The sequence below is a fragment of the Taudactylus pleione genome, unplaced genomic scaffold (assembly GCF_031769625.1).
Source record: "Taudactylus pleione unplaced genomic scaffold, aTauple2 ptg000129l, whole genome shotgun sequence".
Classification (NCBI taxonomy): Eukaryota; Metazoa; Chordata; class Amphibia; order Anura; family Myobatrachidae; genus Taudactylus; species Taudactylus pleione.
In genome coordinates, this window is record NW_028284531.1 from 5,394,146 (window position 1) to 5,415,221 (window position 21,076).

General features: G+C 41.8%; 1 protein-coding gene across 2 annotated transcripts in view; it reads right to left on the minus strand.

Moving 5' to 3' along the window:
- FBN1 (fibrillin 1) overlaps window positions 1-21,076 on the minus strand; it is a 291,935-nt gene that overhangs the window by 172,123 nt on the left and 98,736 nt on the right. For both annotated transcript variants that reach the window (XM_088472976.1, XM_088472975.1), the window contains exon 6: window positions 2,714-2,911. In XM_088472976.1, coding sequence (XP_088329102.1) covers window positions 2,714-2,911 — 198 coding nt within the window. The remainder of the gene's footprint in view (window positions 1-2,713; window positions 2,912-21,076) is intronic.

The window sequence follows — 21,076 nt, forward strand, 5'->3', positions numbered from 1 at the left end:
GTAGTAGTGCCCGGGTGCCCCCAGTAGTGGTGTCTCCCCCAGTAGAAGTGCCCCCAGAGTAATGTCCCCAGGCTGCCTGCACATAAAAAAAACCCCACTAATACTTACCTTCAGCCCCGCTCCGGCGTCCGCTCCACTCGGCCTCTCCTCTGCACTGTGGGAAAGACGTCATGACGTCCTCCCATAGTGCACACTGGGGGAGCCGGGAGCCGGAAGCCGGAGTCTCCGTCTCTCCCGCTGCTCTGCTCTGCTGGGCGCCCGGCAGTTAACAGGCTGTTTCTGCTGCAGAGGTCGGAGGTGGTGCGCCCCGTGCGATTGCACGGGTCGCCTGCCCCTAGAAACGGCCCTGCCACATGCCAATATACCAGTTTGATCCCCTGCAAGGGAAATTATAGTTTGTATTCTGAAGTAATAAATACTTAGTGTAGACCTGAGATCTGGTTGGACATTTTTATATTTCATAGCCCACCAGAAGCTATGAAATCAGGGTTCTAATATTGTTGGTTCACCTCCATGTTTATTCATTTAAATCACAACATCAACCTTAACTATTAGAACCTTAACTAAGTAAGTCCCCTGCTGCCCTGCAGGAATCTGTGTCTTACATGTTATAGCTAGTCTGGTATCAAATTATTTCTAAAGTTTTTGTTCTAACTATAAGGTTTTACTGGGGTTTGAAATGTATAATCTGGCCAATAAATGACCCCTTGTAGTAAAGGGTAAGATGGGGCAGAGCAAGGTGAGTAGCAGCAAATATCAGCAAATAGTAGAAAAAAAACTATGATGCTTAATGAAGCCATCTGGTCAGTCAGGGAGTCCCACAGTGGGAAGAGATAGATCCCCTTCTGTAGTCTATTGCAACTGTATCACCATCCAAAGTAGATGCTTCTATCAGCTAAGCATTACTTTCTGTTTTTCACTGCTATTTATTTATTAACAGTATCTTATATAGCGCAGCATATTACGTTGCGCTTTACAATTGGAAATATCAATAGAACAAAACTGGGTAGTAACAGACGGACATAAAGGTAAGAGGGCCCTGCTAGCAAGCTTACAATCTATGCACACAAACAAGCAGGGCCATAGCTAGGGTGGTGTGGCCGATGCTGCCGCACAGAGCGGAGGATGGTCTGGGGGCGGAACCGGCCGCCGCCACAATCTCCGTCTGCTGGGTGCCCGCTACGATGCTCATAACAGCGGTGTGCCCAGCTTCTCTACAGTCTGCAATATCCCGACTCAGTCTCATGAACAGAGACTTGGGAGAGATGTCATGACGTCTCTCCCATAGTACAGTGCACTGCTAAATAGCTGACCAAGGAGCCGTTTCCTGGTAGTGGCAAGCGCAACAGGGTGCTCTGTCACTACTGAATCCATGTGCGCAGTCTGCAGTGTGCGGGAGACAGCAAGGCTGAGCTCACAGATGCCGGGTGGTGAGTGCTGTCACTGTCATGACTCACCCTTGTTAAAGGCAGGCAACTACAGAGCAGTTAGAACCTACCATGGAGGGGACAGGGGAAAAAAAAAACTTTTAAATCAATAAAGAACAATTAAAAAAAAAAAAAAACTAGTCCTGCTGCTAGATCAGGCTTAGGCAATTTTTGCTCAGCTGCAACAGATTGCCTAAGCCTGATCTTACAGCAGGACTAGTGTTTTATTGTAAAATTTATATTTATTCCTAATACAGAATCATTATAATTGTCTGTAGTACCTACAGTCTCTAGATGCCTAGAGGCATTAGTGTGTGGCATAATGTGTAAGGGGCACTACTGTGAATTGGGGGTACTATTGTTTGGCCCCAAGCATTCCCTGCGAGAACATGTCCTTTTCTGGCTGTGTGTCTCTTCCTGCTCGCAGTGTCCCTATTTAAAAAATGGAGGGGGATGCCGCCAAGGCTCTTTCAGGCACAGGGCACCACAATGTCTAGTTACGGCTCTGCAAACAAGCTTGAGTTGAATTGGATTTTATTCTACTTTGCTGATGCATCTTGTGATTTTTATGTGTCCCAGTAATAAACTTGCACAAAACTTTGCAAAATTCCCCCACAGTGCTGGAAAGTTAGATTACTCAACAGTTTAGTATATGACTGCCTCTGTTAACTTTCTTCTGCTTCCTGCCAGACATCCAGACAATAAAAGAATTTATACAGCTGGAAGTATTAGACTAAAAGCCAAAAACTGTGTCAGAGCCCTCTATCAGGAGGCATGCTCAGAAATAAGTGATGAACATCTGGGCAAACGCAATGGTTTGAACTGCACACTCCAGCAGAATAAAATGTGAAAGGAAAACATAGGTGGATAAGTCATTTTTTCACAAGTTATTCCAATTCAAACCAAACAATCTGTCAGCTGTCTAATGAAAGGACAGGAATCATTTTGTATTTATTTCATGATTTTCTAGTTTTATTACATATTAAATGTAGTCTGTATCTGAGGTCATGTTAAAGTATCTTCCTTTCTGATGGACTAAGGGAGTTCTTGGCAAGGAGAAATTCATTAATGCTTTGGCTCGTCTGTCTGACCTCAGTTACTAATGCCCCCCCACCCCTCTTTTTTACAACATGCTCTCACTCAGTCATGAAGTAATGCACCAGACAATGATTTTCCATTTTCTGAGCATAGGCTGGGGTATAATACAAACCAGGCTGCCCAAAGCACCGTAACTCTATCAACATTAGGACATATGCAGTTTCAGCAACTCCATCTACTTTGCATACCTTGACACGCTCCTGTTCGGATGTTTGGAATAAAGCCGCGTCGACAGGGATGTGGCTGGGCTGGGCACATCTCACAAGGGTGGCCCCACGCTCGCCCAACCGTAGCACAGCACAGAGTCTTTGTACACACTATACCGCTCAGCTGTCCTTGGCACATTTGGTTGCTCACAACAGCGAAACAAGGTCCTGTCCTGTAGTCTGGAACAAAAGAAAACAGGTGCATAAGAAACAGGATCTATCTAATAATTTTGTAACAGTGAAGGTACAATTTTAGCTACACAAGGTGGTAACACATTAGTTTTGTAGATGGATTTCTATAGAAGCTGATTAACATGGTTTGTAAAGTAACATCAATGAATGGTATGGTCGGGAGGCAGTTCACAGCCCCAAATGATATGGCAGATATTAATGATATGCATGAAACACAAAAGTGTGAATGCACTGAATTTATCCAGTGACTTATGATATAGAATATACTCACTGAAATATGTCAACGTGTAGCGATCTATTTTGGCATAGATCCCTAGGCGTTGGTTAAGACTTAAGAGGCAGCTTTATTACCCGAGTGAAGCACCACGTTTTTTCCTTACTTTCCAATTTTAACATAATTTATTTGAATACCTGACTAGACAAGGATGGTCTAATATCCTGGGAGTTACAATTCACAAATAGATGCTTTCTAAATATACTATAGAACTTTTAAAAAAACCTATCTCTGCCTATAATTATTACTGCATTGTACAGAGAATATTTATTCTTTCACACTGGTCTCCTACAAATCAGAGCTTACAATCTAAGGGAATATGTACTAAGCAGTGGATTTACAAAACCCTCAATTTTTACAGATTTTGCCTGCCAGATGTAAAAGGTAAATAATATACAAAACATGCCTGTTTTTGCATCTACTATTATTTCCCTATTAAATATGGCAGGCAAAATCTGAAAAAAAAAAAACCTGAGGGTTTTGTAAATCCACTGCTTAGTAAATATGCCCCTACGTTCTCACACTAGGGTCAATTTTAATCAGCAGCTATTTAACCTACCAGTGCTGTATGTTTTGGACTCTAGGAGGACCCTGACAAACACAGGGGGAAAATGCAAAGTCCACATAGGGCCCTGGATGGAATCAAACCCATAACTTAGTAACACTAATCACTATGCCACCTTGCGTCTACATGAAATATATGATATAGACAGAGTCACCTGTCACATTGGACCAAAAGTGTTCCAGTAAGTTGTTAATGTCTATAATAACAGACCATGTTACAAAACATGGCTGACGCAACTTGAACCCCAGGGCAACATTCTGAGTTTGTATCTTTACATTGCCCTTGTACATTAAATAGATAGAAACAAATGAATAATTGCTTGTCTTTAAAATCTTCAATTAAAAGTTTACCCTTTCTAACTGCACTGTTATACCTTGCATTAAAAAGTTTATTGTGATACCCAATAACGAATACTTTCTGTTGTACTTTCTTTTAAATAATAAGTGTTTAGTACAAACAGTCTGCATTTAAACAAAATAGCCTCTGTCACAAACAACTATAGCATGATAATGCCAAACATACACCATAAATGGAGAAAGCAACAAAATTTCCATGACACGCTAACATCTGGGCTATTGCACATGTCAATTTTGAATGGTGGAAACTTGGCAGTGGCGGGGTGCAAACAATCACTGACATTGGCAAACAGGTTTTGGCATCTGAATGTTGAGCTCTGTAAGGCTCTGCAATGCTGCCCGGTAAATGGCAAACTAGAAAAGCACCGTAGCAATTTGACTGCAGTTCTAGAGATGGCTTTTTTAAGGGCAGATCAGTCATTACCAGGGTTGTTCTGATATAAAGCACACCAGACTATGCTGGTGTTATATAAATGAATGTTGTACTTATTGGACTGCTTGGGCATGATTTGCTGGCGTGTGAGTGCCTTTTGTATTCATTTCTTCTGTATGTCCATAAGTAACCATTTGAACAGGCTCAGACTGGCCCACAAGGGTACAGGGGAAATCCCCGGTAGGTCCCACTACCTAAGGTTCCCAACTCTTCCTGTAATGTCATGTTTCAAATATGCTATGAAATTATACATTGTTACTCTATTAGAGGGTCAGTTGCCTGGTAGATCTGGACCATTGATAAACATGGGTTCTGGGTTTGTTTCTATAGAAACTACACCAAGATTCGTCCTCCTGCCAGTCAATATTAGCTGTTGGGATAACAGATCAAATTTAAACATTTAAAATATAGCATATTGCAAACTAAGAAAGTAGTTCATGAAAAGTAACCAATACTTAAGTCACCCCAGTGGTAACAACTAAGATCGTATTGTTAGTTTGTTCTACAGTGGTTTGTATTTAGCCTTTACTAGATGTAATGCATTTCTCATTGAGTTTTATACACTGAAGGGTCTGAACGGGGGTTTTCTATCATATGTACAGTACAAACCACTTAAGCATGGATGTCTACTACTGCATTTAAAGCATTAGGGGTCTCATTCAGACCCGGTGGCAAGCGCTGAGCGCTCGCAACCGGGTCAATGGTTAGGCCCTGCGCAAGCGCAGCGGCCGCACTGTGCGTGCGCAAGCTCCGTAGCGAGAGAGAAACTCTCTCGCTCCGGAGCTCACTACAAAAGGGCCAGATGTTGATGTTAATCGACAGCTTGGCCCGTTTTGTAGGGTGGGGCGGGAGGGTGGTTTCGCAAATGGAGGCGTTCCTTACGGAACGCCTACTATTTTGTGGGCGGTCACACTGACATCAGCAGTGAAGTCAGTGGGGAGCTTCCTGCTCGATCAGAGCAGGAAGCTCCCTGGGGCTTGTGGCTGCCGAGACCCAACCTTAGGGTCCCGTCGCAAGCCCCGATGGTTGCGATGATCTTGACCATCACGACCATCACCCTGGTCAATCGCTAAGCTGTGGGTGGTAACCCACAGATTAGCCAGCGACCAGGAGGCCGCACTTAAAAATAGAAGCGGCCGCCCTCATTCAGAACGAGTGCTCGCTTCTTGCGAGCGCCTTTGAATGAGGGCCTAGGACTCTAAAGGCACACATCCACTAGACGATTAAATTGAACGATAACGATATTGTTCAATCGTTTGAAAATCATTTGCATATCGTTTGAAAACATTTCTAAAATGATCATCTATCATCGGGCAAACTTGTCAGGTAATGTCAGGTTCAACATGTTAGCAGATGATTGATGTGCCTACACTGAACGACTGCTCGTTCAATGTAGGCACAGCATTCAGTGTTTGTACACACATCCACTAGCAGTCGTTTGCCTGTCTAGTGGATGTGTGCCTTAACAGTGCAGGCAACAGCAATAGTAACAATAAACAATTATACTGTATAGCATGTGCAAAATGCTCCTATATGCAAAACAAAAATCCATACATTATATTTGATTTGTTTACTGTATCTTGTATCCAGTGGCGGACTGGGCCGGGGGATGGGCCATGTGCCCCCTGGGCCGCAGCGTCATGCGGGCCGCGGGCAGTCTGTGTCACTGTGACACAGACTGCACCGTGTGTGTAGCGCTGACCGGACGGAGTTCGGTCAGCGCTACACAAGTGACAAACACACAGCCGCCGGCTCCGGCAGCTGTGTGTTTGTTTTGATCTGACAGACTCTCATTAGCTGCTGCTGCGCCCACTGCAGGAGCCGCTCCATCTTCCGGCTCCCGCAGTGGGCAATGGGAGAGGCGTCATGACATCATATGACGTCTCTCCCATAATGCAAAACGGCCCGGCCCGGGAGGACAGACGGAGGAGAGGATGGCGATGGCGGGAGCGGAGATTCAGGTAAGTGTTTTTTGTTTGTTTGTTTTTTTACTACGTGTGTCTACTGGGGGAGAGGCTGGCACTACAAGGGGGAGACCACTACTGGGGGCACCACAAGGGGGGAACCACTACTGGAGGCACTGCAAGGGGGGGACTACTACTACTGGGGGCACTACAAGGGGGGGACTACTGGTGGCACTACAAAGGGGGAACCACTACTGGACTGGGGGCACTACAAGAGGGAGGGACTACTACTGGGGGCACTACAAGAGGGAGACCACTACTGGGGGTACTACAAGGGGGAGATCACTACTGGGGGCACTACAGGAGGGGGGGCACTACAAGGGGGGACCACTACTGGGGATTATAACTGGGGGTACTTCAAGGGGGGGACTACAACTGGGGGGCACTACAAGGGGGGGACTACTATTACAAGGGGGGACTACTACTACTACTTGGGGCACTACAAGGGGAGGTGTGGACTGCTACTGGGGGCACTATATAAGGAGCACTGCATAGGGGGTACCACTAATGGAGGCACTATATAAGAGGCTTACTACTGGGGGCACAGGGGGGACCACTACTGGGGGCACTGTATAAAGGGCACTACAAGTAAACGTTTATTTAAAAAACAAATCATAAAAATCCTATTTAAATCAAATAAATCCGTTTTTGATTTTTTTTTTTAATCTAGTTTTATGCAACCCTGCTTTTAAGCAACAATTCATCTTATAAATCTCAATTATTTATTGATTAGTATATGTCATTTCTATGTGTGTCATAACTTTTATTATTAAATAAAGAATAAAATATAAAGTTTAAAATAAATTAATTACACAAAAAAAGAGTGCACCACAAAGAAGCCTATCTTTGTTTCAGACTCTGTGAATTTCACCCCTATTGAGCCATCTCGGGCACACTACATAAGTTACAATGGGCAGGTTGAGCAACCCTGGTGTGCCCCCATGTTCTGGCAACTGATGTGTGAAGCAGAACAGTAGGCAGATGTTGGCAGCTCCTCTATTTCAGTCTTAAGGGGCACATCCACTAGCTGATAGTGGAACGACAGTACGATTACAATATTGTAATCGTACAGTCGCTCCTCTTCCGCTGCAGTGCCTACACTGAACGCTATGTCATTCAGTGTAGGCACCCTCCCTCATCCCTGAACATGGTCAATCTGTCGTTATCGGCAGATTGACCAGCATGTTCAGGCGATGATTGATGCCGGAAACGATCAGCGGGAGCAAGCATCGCTGGTCGTTTCCGACATTATAGTACACGATTAATGAGCAATTGAATGATAACAATGTCGTTATCATTCAATCACTCATTAATATCGCCTAGTGGATGTGCGCCTTTACACTGGGAGTGCAACAGTGACATGAAGAAGATAATTCTTCCCCCACCAAGGACAGCAGCAGGGATTGTTACACAACATGAAGTGGAGGGGTCACAGAGCAACATGTGAGTTTGCTTCTGTAGTGGAGGGGGTGATGCCTAAGGATCCACCAAGATTAATGCCAGCCCTGTATAAATGCTCCACTGGTTTCAGATCTGATGACTGAGAAGATAACATCAAAGTTATACTCATCAGAACCACCAGAAATCTTCTGCATTGGAAATAAACACTCAGAGCTCCAGAAAGTTTTAGGTTGGCATAGTAATGCACTCGTCCGTTTGTCTAGAACATGATGAATGATGATTCATCTGATAATGTCACCTCCCTCCATTGCTCAGTTGATGACTTCTTTATTGTCTTCTCATCTGGGGGCAGATGTACTAAGCTCTGTAAAGTGATAAAGTGGAAAGTGATAAACTACCAACCAATCATCTCCCAAATGTCATTTTTCAAGCACGGCCTATAACATGACAGTTAGGATCTGATTGGCTGGTAGTTTATCACTTTCCAGAGCTTAGTACATCTCCCCCAAGGTCTTTAGTACCAAGTAAGAAGAGTAATTTATGAGCTATAACCCAACTAAGATCTGATCTGGAGTTCTCCTGCTCACACCATAGGTTGAAATATGCAGTCAACTTATCTTCAGTTGCTTGCTGTCTTGCCTAGCAGTATGGATTGTTTAATGTATCTACCAACTAATTTCCTTTACTGATGATGTTTTACCCACATTGTTCCATGTCAACATCACTTTAGACAGCAAGTTGAACTGTCTTAATCAATTATGCTCTTTCTATACACTCCAACAAACAACTCTCTTTCAAAGTCAATGAAGCATCTTCTTGAAGCCATCCTAGTCATATTTATAGGTAACCAGGGCAGTATAGCATTTTTACATGACCTTGACCATGCTGTTATTTGCTTAATGAACATATGAACTCTCTTTGCTCAGGTTTTACCATTTTTATATCTACTACCTGTATCTTTAGGTGAACTATTATTAACTACCCAGTACAGTAGTTGTAATGTTTATTCATTTCTACACAAGGTAAATATTGAAGCAATACAGCAAAAGGACAAATTGGGGAATAATACAAATTTGCTAAATGCTATTTATATGACCAGGACTGTATCAATGAGTTATCACTACTTTCACATTTTATTTGAAACATTCATAATAGAGATACAATAACTGGTTAGGTACAGCTACCAGAAAATGAACAAAGGTAATGAAGGGCAAAAACAAACATGATAAGAAAAGGAAATACTTGAGACCCTGACGCATACAGTATTTATAGAAGTCTTTCATGGGAATATTTTAGGTAACTGTACTCAGTGTGTACAAAGAGAACAAATCCATTTTATAGGCCAAGCCAATTCTGACCTTTTGTCTGTGGTTGAACAACAATGAACTTAGCTTTGCATGTTAAAAATGGCAATTGTTGTAACGGGACTGTACGTGATTGCTGAATTGTGGCATTTAAGTGAAATGTGTGCCAGCATCAGCTCTAAAACACTAAAATTAGATTTTGATATGCATGCAAAATATGTATACATTTACAAATGATTCAGCATGCAAAAAGCTTTACAGTAACATTTGCTGTTTATAAGTGATTACTCACTATTTATACACAGTTTAATGCAAAAAAAAAATTCTATTTAATATGTAATAAAAAAAAAACTCCACAAATATAACTGCATGTGATCCCAGTGATGTGCGTTCGTCGTGAAATAGTAATTGGCGCTGGCCAATCAGGGTCGAGGAGTTAAATGGGAACCCAAGTTCTCACCAGGGACCCCCAACAGGGCACAAAACAAAAGTGGTTTGTCCCAAAACCTAGTTTAACTGAATAGCCGCTTACAGGCAGGAGAATTGATAAATACAGGCCAATGCCATGGCTGGCATTTAGATACAAAATAAGAATATCAGTCCAAAGTCGGGTGCAGGTAGCACAAATCCATAACCAAGCCACAAAAACATATGATCAAATCGAAGCTGGATATGTACCCAGTAATACATAGATATAACTTTGAAGCTCAGACAACTATAGGTACAAAACATGATCTTAAAGTGGTCCACACTAGAAAATATAGCTGACAAGAATTCTGGAAGCCACAGATACTGGGGAGAAGGTGTGTGTGGGGTTTGGATGGGAGGGTGGGGGTCGCAGCCAGAAGTGAGGGAAGCTTTCTATCTACAGATGTGTGCTGACTCCTCATACATCTAGCCTCAATACGCCACGCAGTGTGACTCACCAGTTGTGAGTGAGTTGCCAATTCCCCTGCTACTTTGCTAGTGTCTAGCGACTAGGACGCACCAGCAGACTGTGCTTATTAATGTGATATGTGATACTTGTATATCTGTGTGCACCTGAGTCTGTATATGAAGCACAAGGGAGCTTGGAATAAAAAAAAGCTGCGGCCGCTACATGGTAGCACTTTGTATACAGATTCAGAGACTCAGCCTCACACAGATATACAAGTGTCGCATATCAAATGAATTAGCAGTCTGAAGGTGCGTCTTAGTTGCGTCGCTTTGCGACTCAGATGCATTTTCAGGAAAAAAAAAAAGCCGCCCGTGATCTGGCGCATCGAGAGGGGCTTTTCAGTGTGGCTGCAGCAAAGATGTTTAAGGACACATCTGTAGCATGGGGATCAAAGTTTGGTTTGTTTGATAACCCGTATTGTTGTGTTACAATACAGATGTGTCCTCATACATCTAGCCCCCTTGCACGCTAAATAGCCCTTCTAGTCGTGCCATGCCATGGCGTGACTCAGTGGCGCTGAGCGTTTTTCGTGACTTCTTACCTTCAAATGCGTCTTATTCGCACAGCGATGCAAATAGTTAGCACAAGCACAGTCTGCTGATTAAAATGATATGCAGCATGCCTATGTTCTATGAGCAGCTGCATTTGTATCTGCATGCTGAATGCCATGTTACAGTGTCAGCGGCTGTAACGCATCGTTTCATATGGGTGTAACTGCATGCACAATGCTATGTTACAGTGTCAGCGGCTGTAACACTGTAATGTAGCATTTCGTATGCAGATACACCTGCAGTCGCACACAGGGCCTGATTCAGAGCCACTCGTAAGCGGCCGCTCGTTCGCTCCGAGCGATGTTTGGCCAACTGCGCATGCGTACGGATCGTTATACGCATGCGCGAACCAGTCAGTGCGGTCAAATTCATGTGCTCGCAAAATAGCGAATGCCTGATAATTTGAGTGACAGAATGAGGCGTATGTGGGTGGTAACAGGGGAAGGTGCTTGAAAACGGGGAGTGGAAATCAGAACGCAGGCGTGCTTAAAGGTCAAAACGGGCGTTTTATGGGTGTGCATAATTAAAACAGCAGCGTCATTGACCACGTCACTGGGTTATTTAATAGCCAGAGCTGCTCGCGAAATTGTGGTAGCAAAAACCAACCACAAGAATAGCGAGCAGTTTATACCCTGGTCGATGTACTCGATTAATCTAATAAATAGCGGACATGGCGTAGGATGCGAGCGGCCAGGGGGCGTAGTTTCCCAAAAAACGACCGCAAGTTTTGTTCGCTCGTTCAGACCTAGAGGCGTGAACAGACCGCAAACAGCGAACGGTTCATTTGAATAGCCACCCCTATTATCAGGACGAGCGAGCGCTAATTGCGTCCAGCTCTGAATCAGGCCCACAGAACATAGGCATGCTGAATATCATTCTAATCAGCAGAAGCTGCTTGTGCTAACTATTCGCATCGCTGTACAAATAAGATGCATTTCGAGGTAAAAAGTCGCACAAAAAGACGCTCAGGACTACCGAATCAAACAGAGCTCCCTCGTTATGTGTAACGCAACTTGTAGCGCATGGAGGATAGATGTATGTGGACACATCTGTAGGTAGTCATTGCCAGAGAAGAGCAATTGCTATACACTGCCATAAGCAATGGTAAAGATGTGTGTCAACAGCTGACACATTTTGGACAGGAGAAGAAGCCAACTAATCTAGGTTTATTAGGTGTCAGATATGCCTGGTGGAATATATTAAATGAAAATTCCTGATAGATGCTTGCAGGTAATAATTGAAGCAACAATTAGAATGAAGTAGTGATACTAAATGGGGATAAGGTAGGAAAGCATGCAAGCCATTTTTACACTCTAATTATAGTAACTTTGGGACCAATCTCTGTTTAATGTGAAGATAAATGACAGAGACTAAAGGCCTGATTCAGAGAGGAACAGACTTGCAGTAGCGCCACTTCTGTCACACTCACTACTGCAAATTTATACTAATGCTGCAGTCAACGGGCTTCCCGCTGAGTTGGCCAATGGCTGCGGCTCTAATCTGACGTTTTGTGCAAATAGTCACACCATCGATCGGACAACAGTGACACTATCAGACATTAAAGCAACCCTATGGTTGCTCAGAATGTCCAGTGGTACATGGACGCTGGTTCCAGTGGAACTGCATCTTTCGACGCAGTCCCTGAGAATGGCAAGCTCGCTGCCGACGGCCCCCCCCAAGTCATCTCCCAGGAATGCCCATCGGAAATTGCATAGATCTCCATGCAATTCCAATCTGCGTCCCCCAGCGGTAGCCATCAGGAGGCATGCACAGTGCATGTCGGACACATGCACATGCACCCAATGTTTTAATTGCGTCCACCTCTGAATTAGGCCCTGAATCTGAACCATGTGGCCTTAGGGGTTCAGAGGGTTGATCATAGTTTGGGATAAAACATTTGAAAATGTTATTATTCATATTTAAGCTCTGAACTGTTACTGACAAAACTGTTGTGCTATACATACATCTTTTCATCAGAGGACATTTATTCCAAACTCCTAGCATGTGCTTTCAATTTGCAGTAATAAACTACGCCTCCAAGCATGCACTCTCTGCCAGTGGCTATGTATTAAATCTTCCAGCATAATTTGTCAGCCAGCACCTGGCAGAGAATGCTGGGAACTGTAGTTCAACAACTATTGCTCAGAAACAGATACAATATTAAACTGTAGAATGGCAACATAGAAATTGTGTTAAATTGTTATTGGTTCTAAACCTGTAAAATGAACTCCACATGGATGGAAGTGGAATAAGGTGAGGAAAGATATGATTCCTGAGTACTGAACCTGAGCTTGGCTGTTTTTTATATCATTTAGACTTAAGCTTGTAAAAATATGAAACACCAGGGGGAAGATTTACTAAGGGGTGGTTTTGTATGCGGTCTGCTAACCACCACATATAAGATTTGGTTTTCAGATCCAAACCACAGGATTTACAGTCTGGCAGGTTGGATGCTGAAAACCCAAATAAATGCGATGTTTGGCAGATAGCAAACCCTACGGTTACGCCAAATATATATATATATATATATATATATATATATATGGTTTCACATCCAGCTGTACTCCTACAATTCTGCTCTCCCGGAATGTCTGATAGATTCCCGAACTTCAATAGAGTAGTCCAGCCTTCAAGATCTCTAGCAAAGTAGGCAGTGCATGGGCATAACAACGTAATTCGTGGTACACCGTGTCATCGTGGCCCCGTCCCATGTCGCACCATTACACAAATCTCTGCAATCTGCAGTGACCAGTGCCAATCCCCCCCACCCCAGATGCATACAACTCTGAGTATGGGTGATTTTCTTTCTATGCATGCTTCTTTTGAACAATGTTTGCTCAATGTACTTCATACTATGCATCAGGACCCAAGCTGCGTCATACATCAGAACAACATCATTTCAACTAGCCAACTAGTTGGTTGATTGGAACGTTAATCAGCCAGTGTGTGGAAGTAAATTATTATCGTTCATTTGCTCCTACATGCCGAGAACTGGAAAACATTGGTCAGTCCAACTAGTTGGAAAAATCAAACGTTTGATTTTTCCCAACTAGTTGCCAGATAATCGTTTCCAACTTTCCCCCCAGCTGAATGATGTGTCCGCCCACTTTTGTCACATTCTTAGCTACGAGACAGCAGATGTTTGTTGTCTGCTATCACGGCAAATCACCATAACATGCTACCTCCGATCCCCGGGTACATAACACTCCATCCTCTGATTCGCTATGACTAATCAAGGCCGTGGCTACAGCCTACTTCTCCCACTCCATCCTCCTGCTGGCTGCTGGTGTCCCCTACTGCCCCCAGCATCAACCATTGCTAACCTCCTCACCTCTCTGCAGTGAGAGGAAGAGAAAAATGGGTGAGATTGAAACCCAGGTGGAATGTTGGATTAAACCACATAAGAGTAATAGGTGATGGGTAGGAAATGATATCAAATTGAGATTTACAGTGATCCAAAACAGATCACGTGAAGGTAATAACCGGGTGTAAGTGAGCATATTTGGTGCAACTATAACTATTATAGAATACATATAGGGGATACTGCATGAATACGCTTTGACTTCCATCCACTTAGGGATCTGGGAAGATGCAAACCAGGCTATTGCCTGGCTTAAATGGCTAGCATAATAACAGAGCTTAACATCTGGGAACCCGATGCCACCATTGATAGTGGGTCAGCAAAGAGTGAGAAAGATAGAGTCAATTTTGGAAAATAACAGGAAAGGTCTGGAAGAGGTAGAGTAGTCTGGGCAAAAGGTTAATTTTAACTGACACTATTCTGCCCAGCCAAGAGATAAGATCCCGCCAGCGGAGGAGGTCTAGTTTAATGGTTTTAAGTAAAGGAGGAAAGTTTGCCGTATATAGGGTATCGTACCAATTTGTAATTTAGACACCCAGGTATTTGAGTTTCGAGGGGCAAAATTATAATTGTGATGCAGAAAATCCAAGGCCACGAGTGAAACATTAAGGGCGAGGGACTCAGTTTTAAAAAGGTTGACCTTATAACCCGAAAGTGAACCATAGTCCGATAACGTCTGAAAGAGTTTGGGAAGAGACATAGGAGGAGAAGTTAGAGTTAGGAGAGCGTTATCGACAAAAAGGGACACTTTGTATTCTGCTTTTCAGAGTGACACCCCCTTAATATCCGAGTTGAGGCAGATTCGAGCTGCAAGGGGTTCGATAACCAAAGCAAAAATCAATGGCGATAAAGGACACCCCTATCTAGTGCCATTGGTTATAAGAAAAGGGGGCATGAGAAGATCATTTACAGAGACCCTGGCTAAAGGAATAGAGTAAAGAGCTTGGATGCCATGAAGGAAATCCCCACCAAGGCCAAAGGCTCTCAATGTTTGGTACATAAAGGGACATCTAATCCGATCGAAAGCTTTCTCAGCATCTAGGAAAGCACCAGGGTGCGGGTAGCATTAATAGAATAGATAAGACGAATAACTCATCTGGTGTTGTCACGGACTTGTCTACCAGGTATGAAGCTAACCTGATCGTTATGGATCAAGCTGGGCAATACTGAGTTCAAAGGATTGGCGAGAATCTCAGCACATATCTTGACATCAGTGTTCAACAGCGAGATGGGTCTGTAATGGGCACAGTTGGAGGAGTCCATCCCTTCTTTGGGAATAACAATAATCCTAGCCTCAAGAGCCTCCTTGGAAAAAGTGCCCCCAGATATCACGCCATTGAACATTTCGGCAAGATAATGGGATAATATGGAATTAAAGGATTTCTAATAGGTGGCCATGAAATCATCTGGGCCTGACTGCAAAGATATTTTTTATATATTTTTTAAAATAAAATAATATATAGAGATATAATTCAAAAACATGCAGAAGTAGGCAGACACTGTCCGCCTATTTCTGAGACATCATAAAATGTAGAGAAGTTGGTTGGTCTGATGAAATGTTGGTAGGTGAATGGAGGACCATTTCAGTTTTACAGACATGTTGGGCAGTTGGAGGAAAGTTGGTTTGATCTATGACCAGCTTAATTTACATCTCCACCAGTGTATTAAATTCTCACTTTGTTTTTTACTCTTAACAAAATTGAGTCCAATTATAATATGATAAAATATCTACTCCATAGTAGGGATGTGCAGGCTCGGATAGGTTTGAATTTGCATGCCGAGTTCGGATTTTTCCCTCCAAAAACCAGGTCTCAGAAAGAGGCAAAACGTCATCTTTCATGGACAAACATCATCTTCCATGGAATTTTGTCCAGGAATGATGATATTTGTCCATGAAAGATGACGCTTTGCCTCTTTCTGAGACCCGATTTTTGGAGGGAAATATCCGAACTCGGCATGCAAATTCAAACCTTTCCGAGCCTGCACAACCCTACTCCATAGTAGTTCAAGCCATGTTGAAGTCATTTGTATTGAATGCACTTTTGTGCTTTGACTTCCCTAGTACTTTCACTGAGCACAACTATGATTTTCAGTTTAAAATTAAATTCTATTAACTGGTTCAACATGTTAAACTTTTGGGATATTTTCTATTTATTTTGTTTTGCTAACAAGGGTAATACAGTTTATTCTGAGCTAAACAAATCAGTCCAGTAAAAGCTTATCACCTAAAACATAGGGATCTGAAATTTTTCTTTGCTTAGCGTATTCAATTGTATCCAACGGTCATTCCAACACTATTTATTTCCAACATAAGACTGATTAGTATCAGCAAATTGGCACTTCTGGGTAGTTACCATAAGGAACATGATTGCTTTACAGCTATTGAACATAAACAAACACAAAAAAAGTGACCACCCTACCCGCCGTATGAAGAAGCATTTAAATGTTAGTTTAATATTCCATCTGGACCTTAGAACTCCTTTCCCAGAAACACAGATGGTACTTATGAATGGTGAAACCTGACCAAAAGGTTATTCCGGGTGAATATTGGAATCTCTATAACTTTTATACAGAAAATCTACAAAAGAGAAAAAAAAATCATTTTCATGGGCATCTACTTTGTGATTCAGTTCACAATAAACAAACATATGTTTGTAGTCTACATTCTGCAAGTAATGAGGCAATTGGCAAAGATACTCACGCGGGAGTATAAACTGTAATGTAATTTTGGTTTGGTATTTTTGTTGTTATTCTTGTTTGTTTTGCTTAGTAACTACTTAGTGATCTGTGCTAACCCATGAGACACATCAGATCTGTATTTTGCCTTAAAACCTGGCATTTCTCAATGTTCCTTAATTTGTTCTACCACAAACACACTTTATAATATGTTGATACAAAAAGTTACAATGTCCTTTAAGCCTCAACACACTGCTCAATATACATTAATGTTTCAAATCAAGGGGCTGACAGAGAAATATATGACTAAGGAATATATTCATATTATTAGCTCGTATATCAGGTTTTTGTTAGACCCACACATTTCTCTGTATATTTCCACATGTATGCAATAGTGGAACTGTGAAGGATAGCAACATGAAACAGGCTGTACTCATGCAGTACTACTTTAGGGAGCATAAAGGGAAGCAATTGCTAGGAACACCAACTACAGGATCTTCCATTCCTTCTTCTTAACTCATATTCTCTGGGTTTTTTCTCCCCTTATTTAATTTAATTTCTCTTTTACTTTAATACCCCTACTGTTCTTTCCCTTCCCAGGTCAGGAAAGATAGGCCTACAGAGGTATTGTGATTCCATATGGTTATCTGGGTGATACCTTCCCAAACATCTCATTTTAGGCTTCTCCTCTGTTCCCTCACTGACTATGGGTTTGCACCATGTGTGACAGTCACATAACTATTAAATCTTTAAAGCTTAGTGGTAATTATCCCTGTGTTGCATGATTATGACAATATTTCTCCAGACAGAACAGCTATACATCCAAACCTTTTTAATAACATATATATTATCTAATGAATTAAAACACAAGAGCTACATTGGATAAGGCTGGAATAAGCTTTTTGGAGTTTGGCCCTGGTAGTTTACACCATCTTCAGATGGTGTAATCATCCGCTTTAAGCCATGGAGGCTTACAAACAGGTGAGAGGTCTTTCGATCTCTCTCCCGCGGACACTGTGCGCTTGCCAGTGTCAGATTTCCACAGGAGAATATCACCCATGATGTGGAACAATCGTGGCAGTTCCACGATTATTAATACATAGGTCCCTAAGTGTTAGTAAACATACGAGTATCAAAAGTTGGGTGAGGTACCTTAACATAAACTAAAATCTTCCTCCTGTCACACAATTTCAAGCCATGGTACTGTATGTTATCAATCCTCCATAAAATAGTCCTTAACATCTCACAGCATGCCAGCTTTATGTTGGTTATACCCCAAGTCACAGGGTTCTATAGTCTACAATACAAATTTTGATATTTATGAATATTTATTATAATATTGATTCCATTTTGGCAAAGCATGGTTGATGTAAAGGAAGACTTTCATCTTGTTGCTACGCCAAATGGAATTTAATAAGACACAAATATATAGGGCTATATACTGTACAGTCCCCAAATAGGGCCCTGAATATTTGATTACCACTTATTATTATGGAATTTGGCATGATAAACCTTAGCTACTTGACTGTTCTGTCTAGATATGCAAATGTGGCCTATTACTTTTCATATGTAAATTGACCAATAGATGTACTCATACATGTACTCCCTCAGACTCAGGCCATCCACCCATTAAACCACCCACAGCCACTGTTTTACATCCATTTCCCTGTTACTATTGCACCTATATTCAGCTGACTTCCCTCTGTAGCTAAATATCTCATGTGGCTCAAATGAAATAAAGAATAAAACTAAGCAAGTAAAAGTAAACCCACTATTAGGTGCATATTCCTCAGACAATAATATAATATATCTGAATTGTGTTTACATCATGCTGTATAATACAGTGCATGGGGTAAAGTTTCTATATTGGGACTGATAGATTTTCCTTTTCCTTTTTTTAACCATTGCAGTAGTCATTAAATCATATTTTACCATTTGAAAAGAACAGACATTTTTATTTTTTTTTGAAAAATAAAATATAAATTTATATATATTTTAATTTTCAATTATTATACATAAAACATGTATGCCCGTGGAAAACATTTCGCCAATTTGAACCCAGAACATACGTACGGAAATGCTTTGCTAGATAATGGCTAGATCATATGTTAATACGATGGAATCGGGTGATAAAAGATGTGTGTGAAACATAACTGGCTAAGCCATGTCCTTTTATGGTTTTTGGGGATTTTTTTATTGTAACATTTCGCCAATTTGTAAGTGCGATGATATATTTGTCTAAGGACTCTAATGCAAAATGTGCCATTTCCAGGGGGTATTGCAAGCTGAGCATTATAGATGCAAATAATAAAGCACTGTTACTCCGCCTCACTGTCTCCCAGCCTCCCGCCAATCTGCGGCTGCTGGCAGCACTCTCGAGCCTGGAATTGACATGTTGGAAAAAGTAGATGAGGGAAAAGCGCTCCCTATGACAGCAGATTCACGTGTTGTGCCGCCCACGCGCCATCCCTCATCATGTAATAGCTACATCATACAGCCAGGCGGCCATTCCGGAGCCGAACTGGGCAGAACGTAAACAATGTCCGCACATAGCTAGGGTGCCGGGTCCATGTGAGAGCACAGACCACCAGTAGTGCTTGAGAACGGCATCCGATGGGGGTCACCCCTATCCCGCTTCCCCCGGGTCACTGTGCCGCCTCTGTGTTCTGGTAGTTTTCATGACATTTTAAGGTTAGCTATACCAAAGCATTTGTTATGGTTTTTGTCGATATATAGCTACAAGCTGGACATAGCAGAATGGCCACATTCATTGGATCGTCCCATCTGCTGTGCAGCACAACAGCTGGAACGATGCGATGAACAATCATTACAAACAAGGGATCGGGCGTACGCACTGCACGATCCATACAATATATCCAATCCGTGACAGAAAGATATATAGTATGACAGATTGTAGTAGGTACCCAGCTTTACAAAACAGAACCAGCATTTTTAGTAGCAATACTTTCTCAGATAATGTATTTATTCCCGGCAGGTTGCAGGTAAAAATTTTAAATGGCACCCGAAGTCGGTGACAATCATGCCGGGCTTTACACTGGCTGCTGCTTCGTAAAAAATGCCAATGTCATTCATGAGGGATTTTTTTAGGGGAAATCTTTCTTACATTAAGAAGGATCAAATGATGATCAACATCCTTACAATTTATAGAAAATATCTGAAGCCAGCTAAAAAGGGGTTTGCATTACACGATTATGGTTACTTGCAATATTGCTATAAAAAATGTGTAAATTGTAACTAAGTTAGTTTGTGGTTTAACTTGTCTCTAACACAGTAAAATAATTTTATGCTTTTGACTCTTATAATAGTTGAGTCAAACATACAGACATACTAAACGTGGAATTGAAATCATATCTGACACATAAGGAGCACATTTTTGTTAAATACAAGACTGCTAGGCTGCAGAAGCTAATGAAGGGCAGCATTCATTATATAAAAATTCTGATAATTTAATGCCAGTGTTTTACACCGATGATGGGTGTGCATTCTGGTCACCCCAAGTACACTGCAATAGTATTTTCTTAAAAGTCAGTGACAAGAGACAAGCTGTAAGTTGTGACGCTCATTGTTTGCGATGCTGTAGCAAGCTCAGTACTTATGTTTGTGTAGCTGTACTTAGCTTGTGCATGTTTTTATTTACCTAGATTGATGTTCTTTTTTTAGTACAGTCAGCACACGCAGCACATAGACATCTTACAATAAGGGTTCAGTGAGACAGCCTCACCACATGGCCTTACAGAGTGATTCCTTCACAAATGTTATTCTACAAAACTTCACTTTGGCATAATGCATTCAGGATATATTTATTGCACCTTGGGGTATGGGCTAATACCACATTCACACAGCACGAGAGGATGAGATTCATTTACACCTTTACTAATAGCAAGCAGATGAAAAATGTTACACTAACTGTTTATAGCTAAAATACAGTCAATTATATAAATGATTTCCATGGATGGAAGGACGGACATTGGCTGCCACTTGGCCAGTGAAGATTGAACTCTGTGTCAATTTCATTTATTGATCAAAAACATATGCAGTAAGACGGCTGGTACTTATTTATAGTCAGACAGACAGATAGACATGTCAAATACAATTATAAGTTAGGTGACAGACAGACAGATAGAATAGATATGTCAAAAACAATTATGAGATCGATAGATAGCTAGATAGATAGTATGAATAAAACAGGAAAAAAGACACTTACAGTACAAAACATTGCAGAACACGAACTACAAGGTTTATAAACATTGATGCATCAGCAGTTATAATAATACCCAAATAAGCAGCACAGCTGAAACCAAATGTCTGGT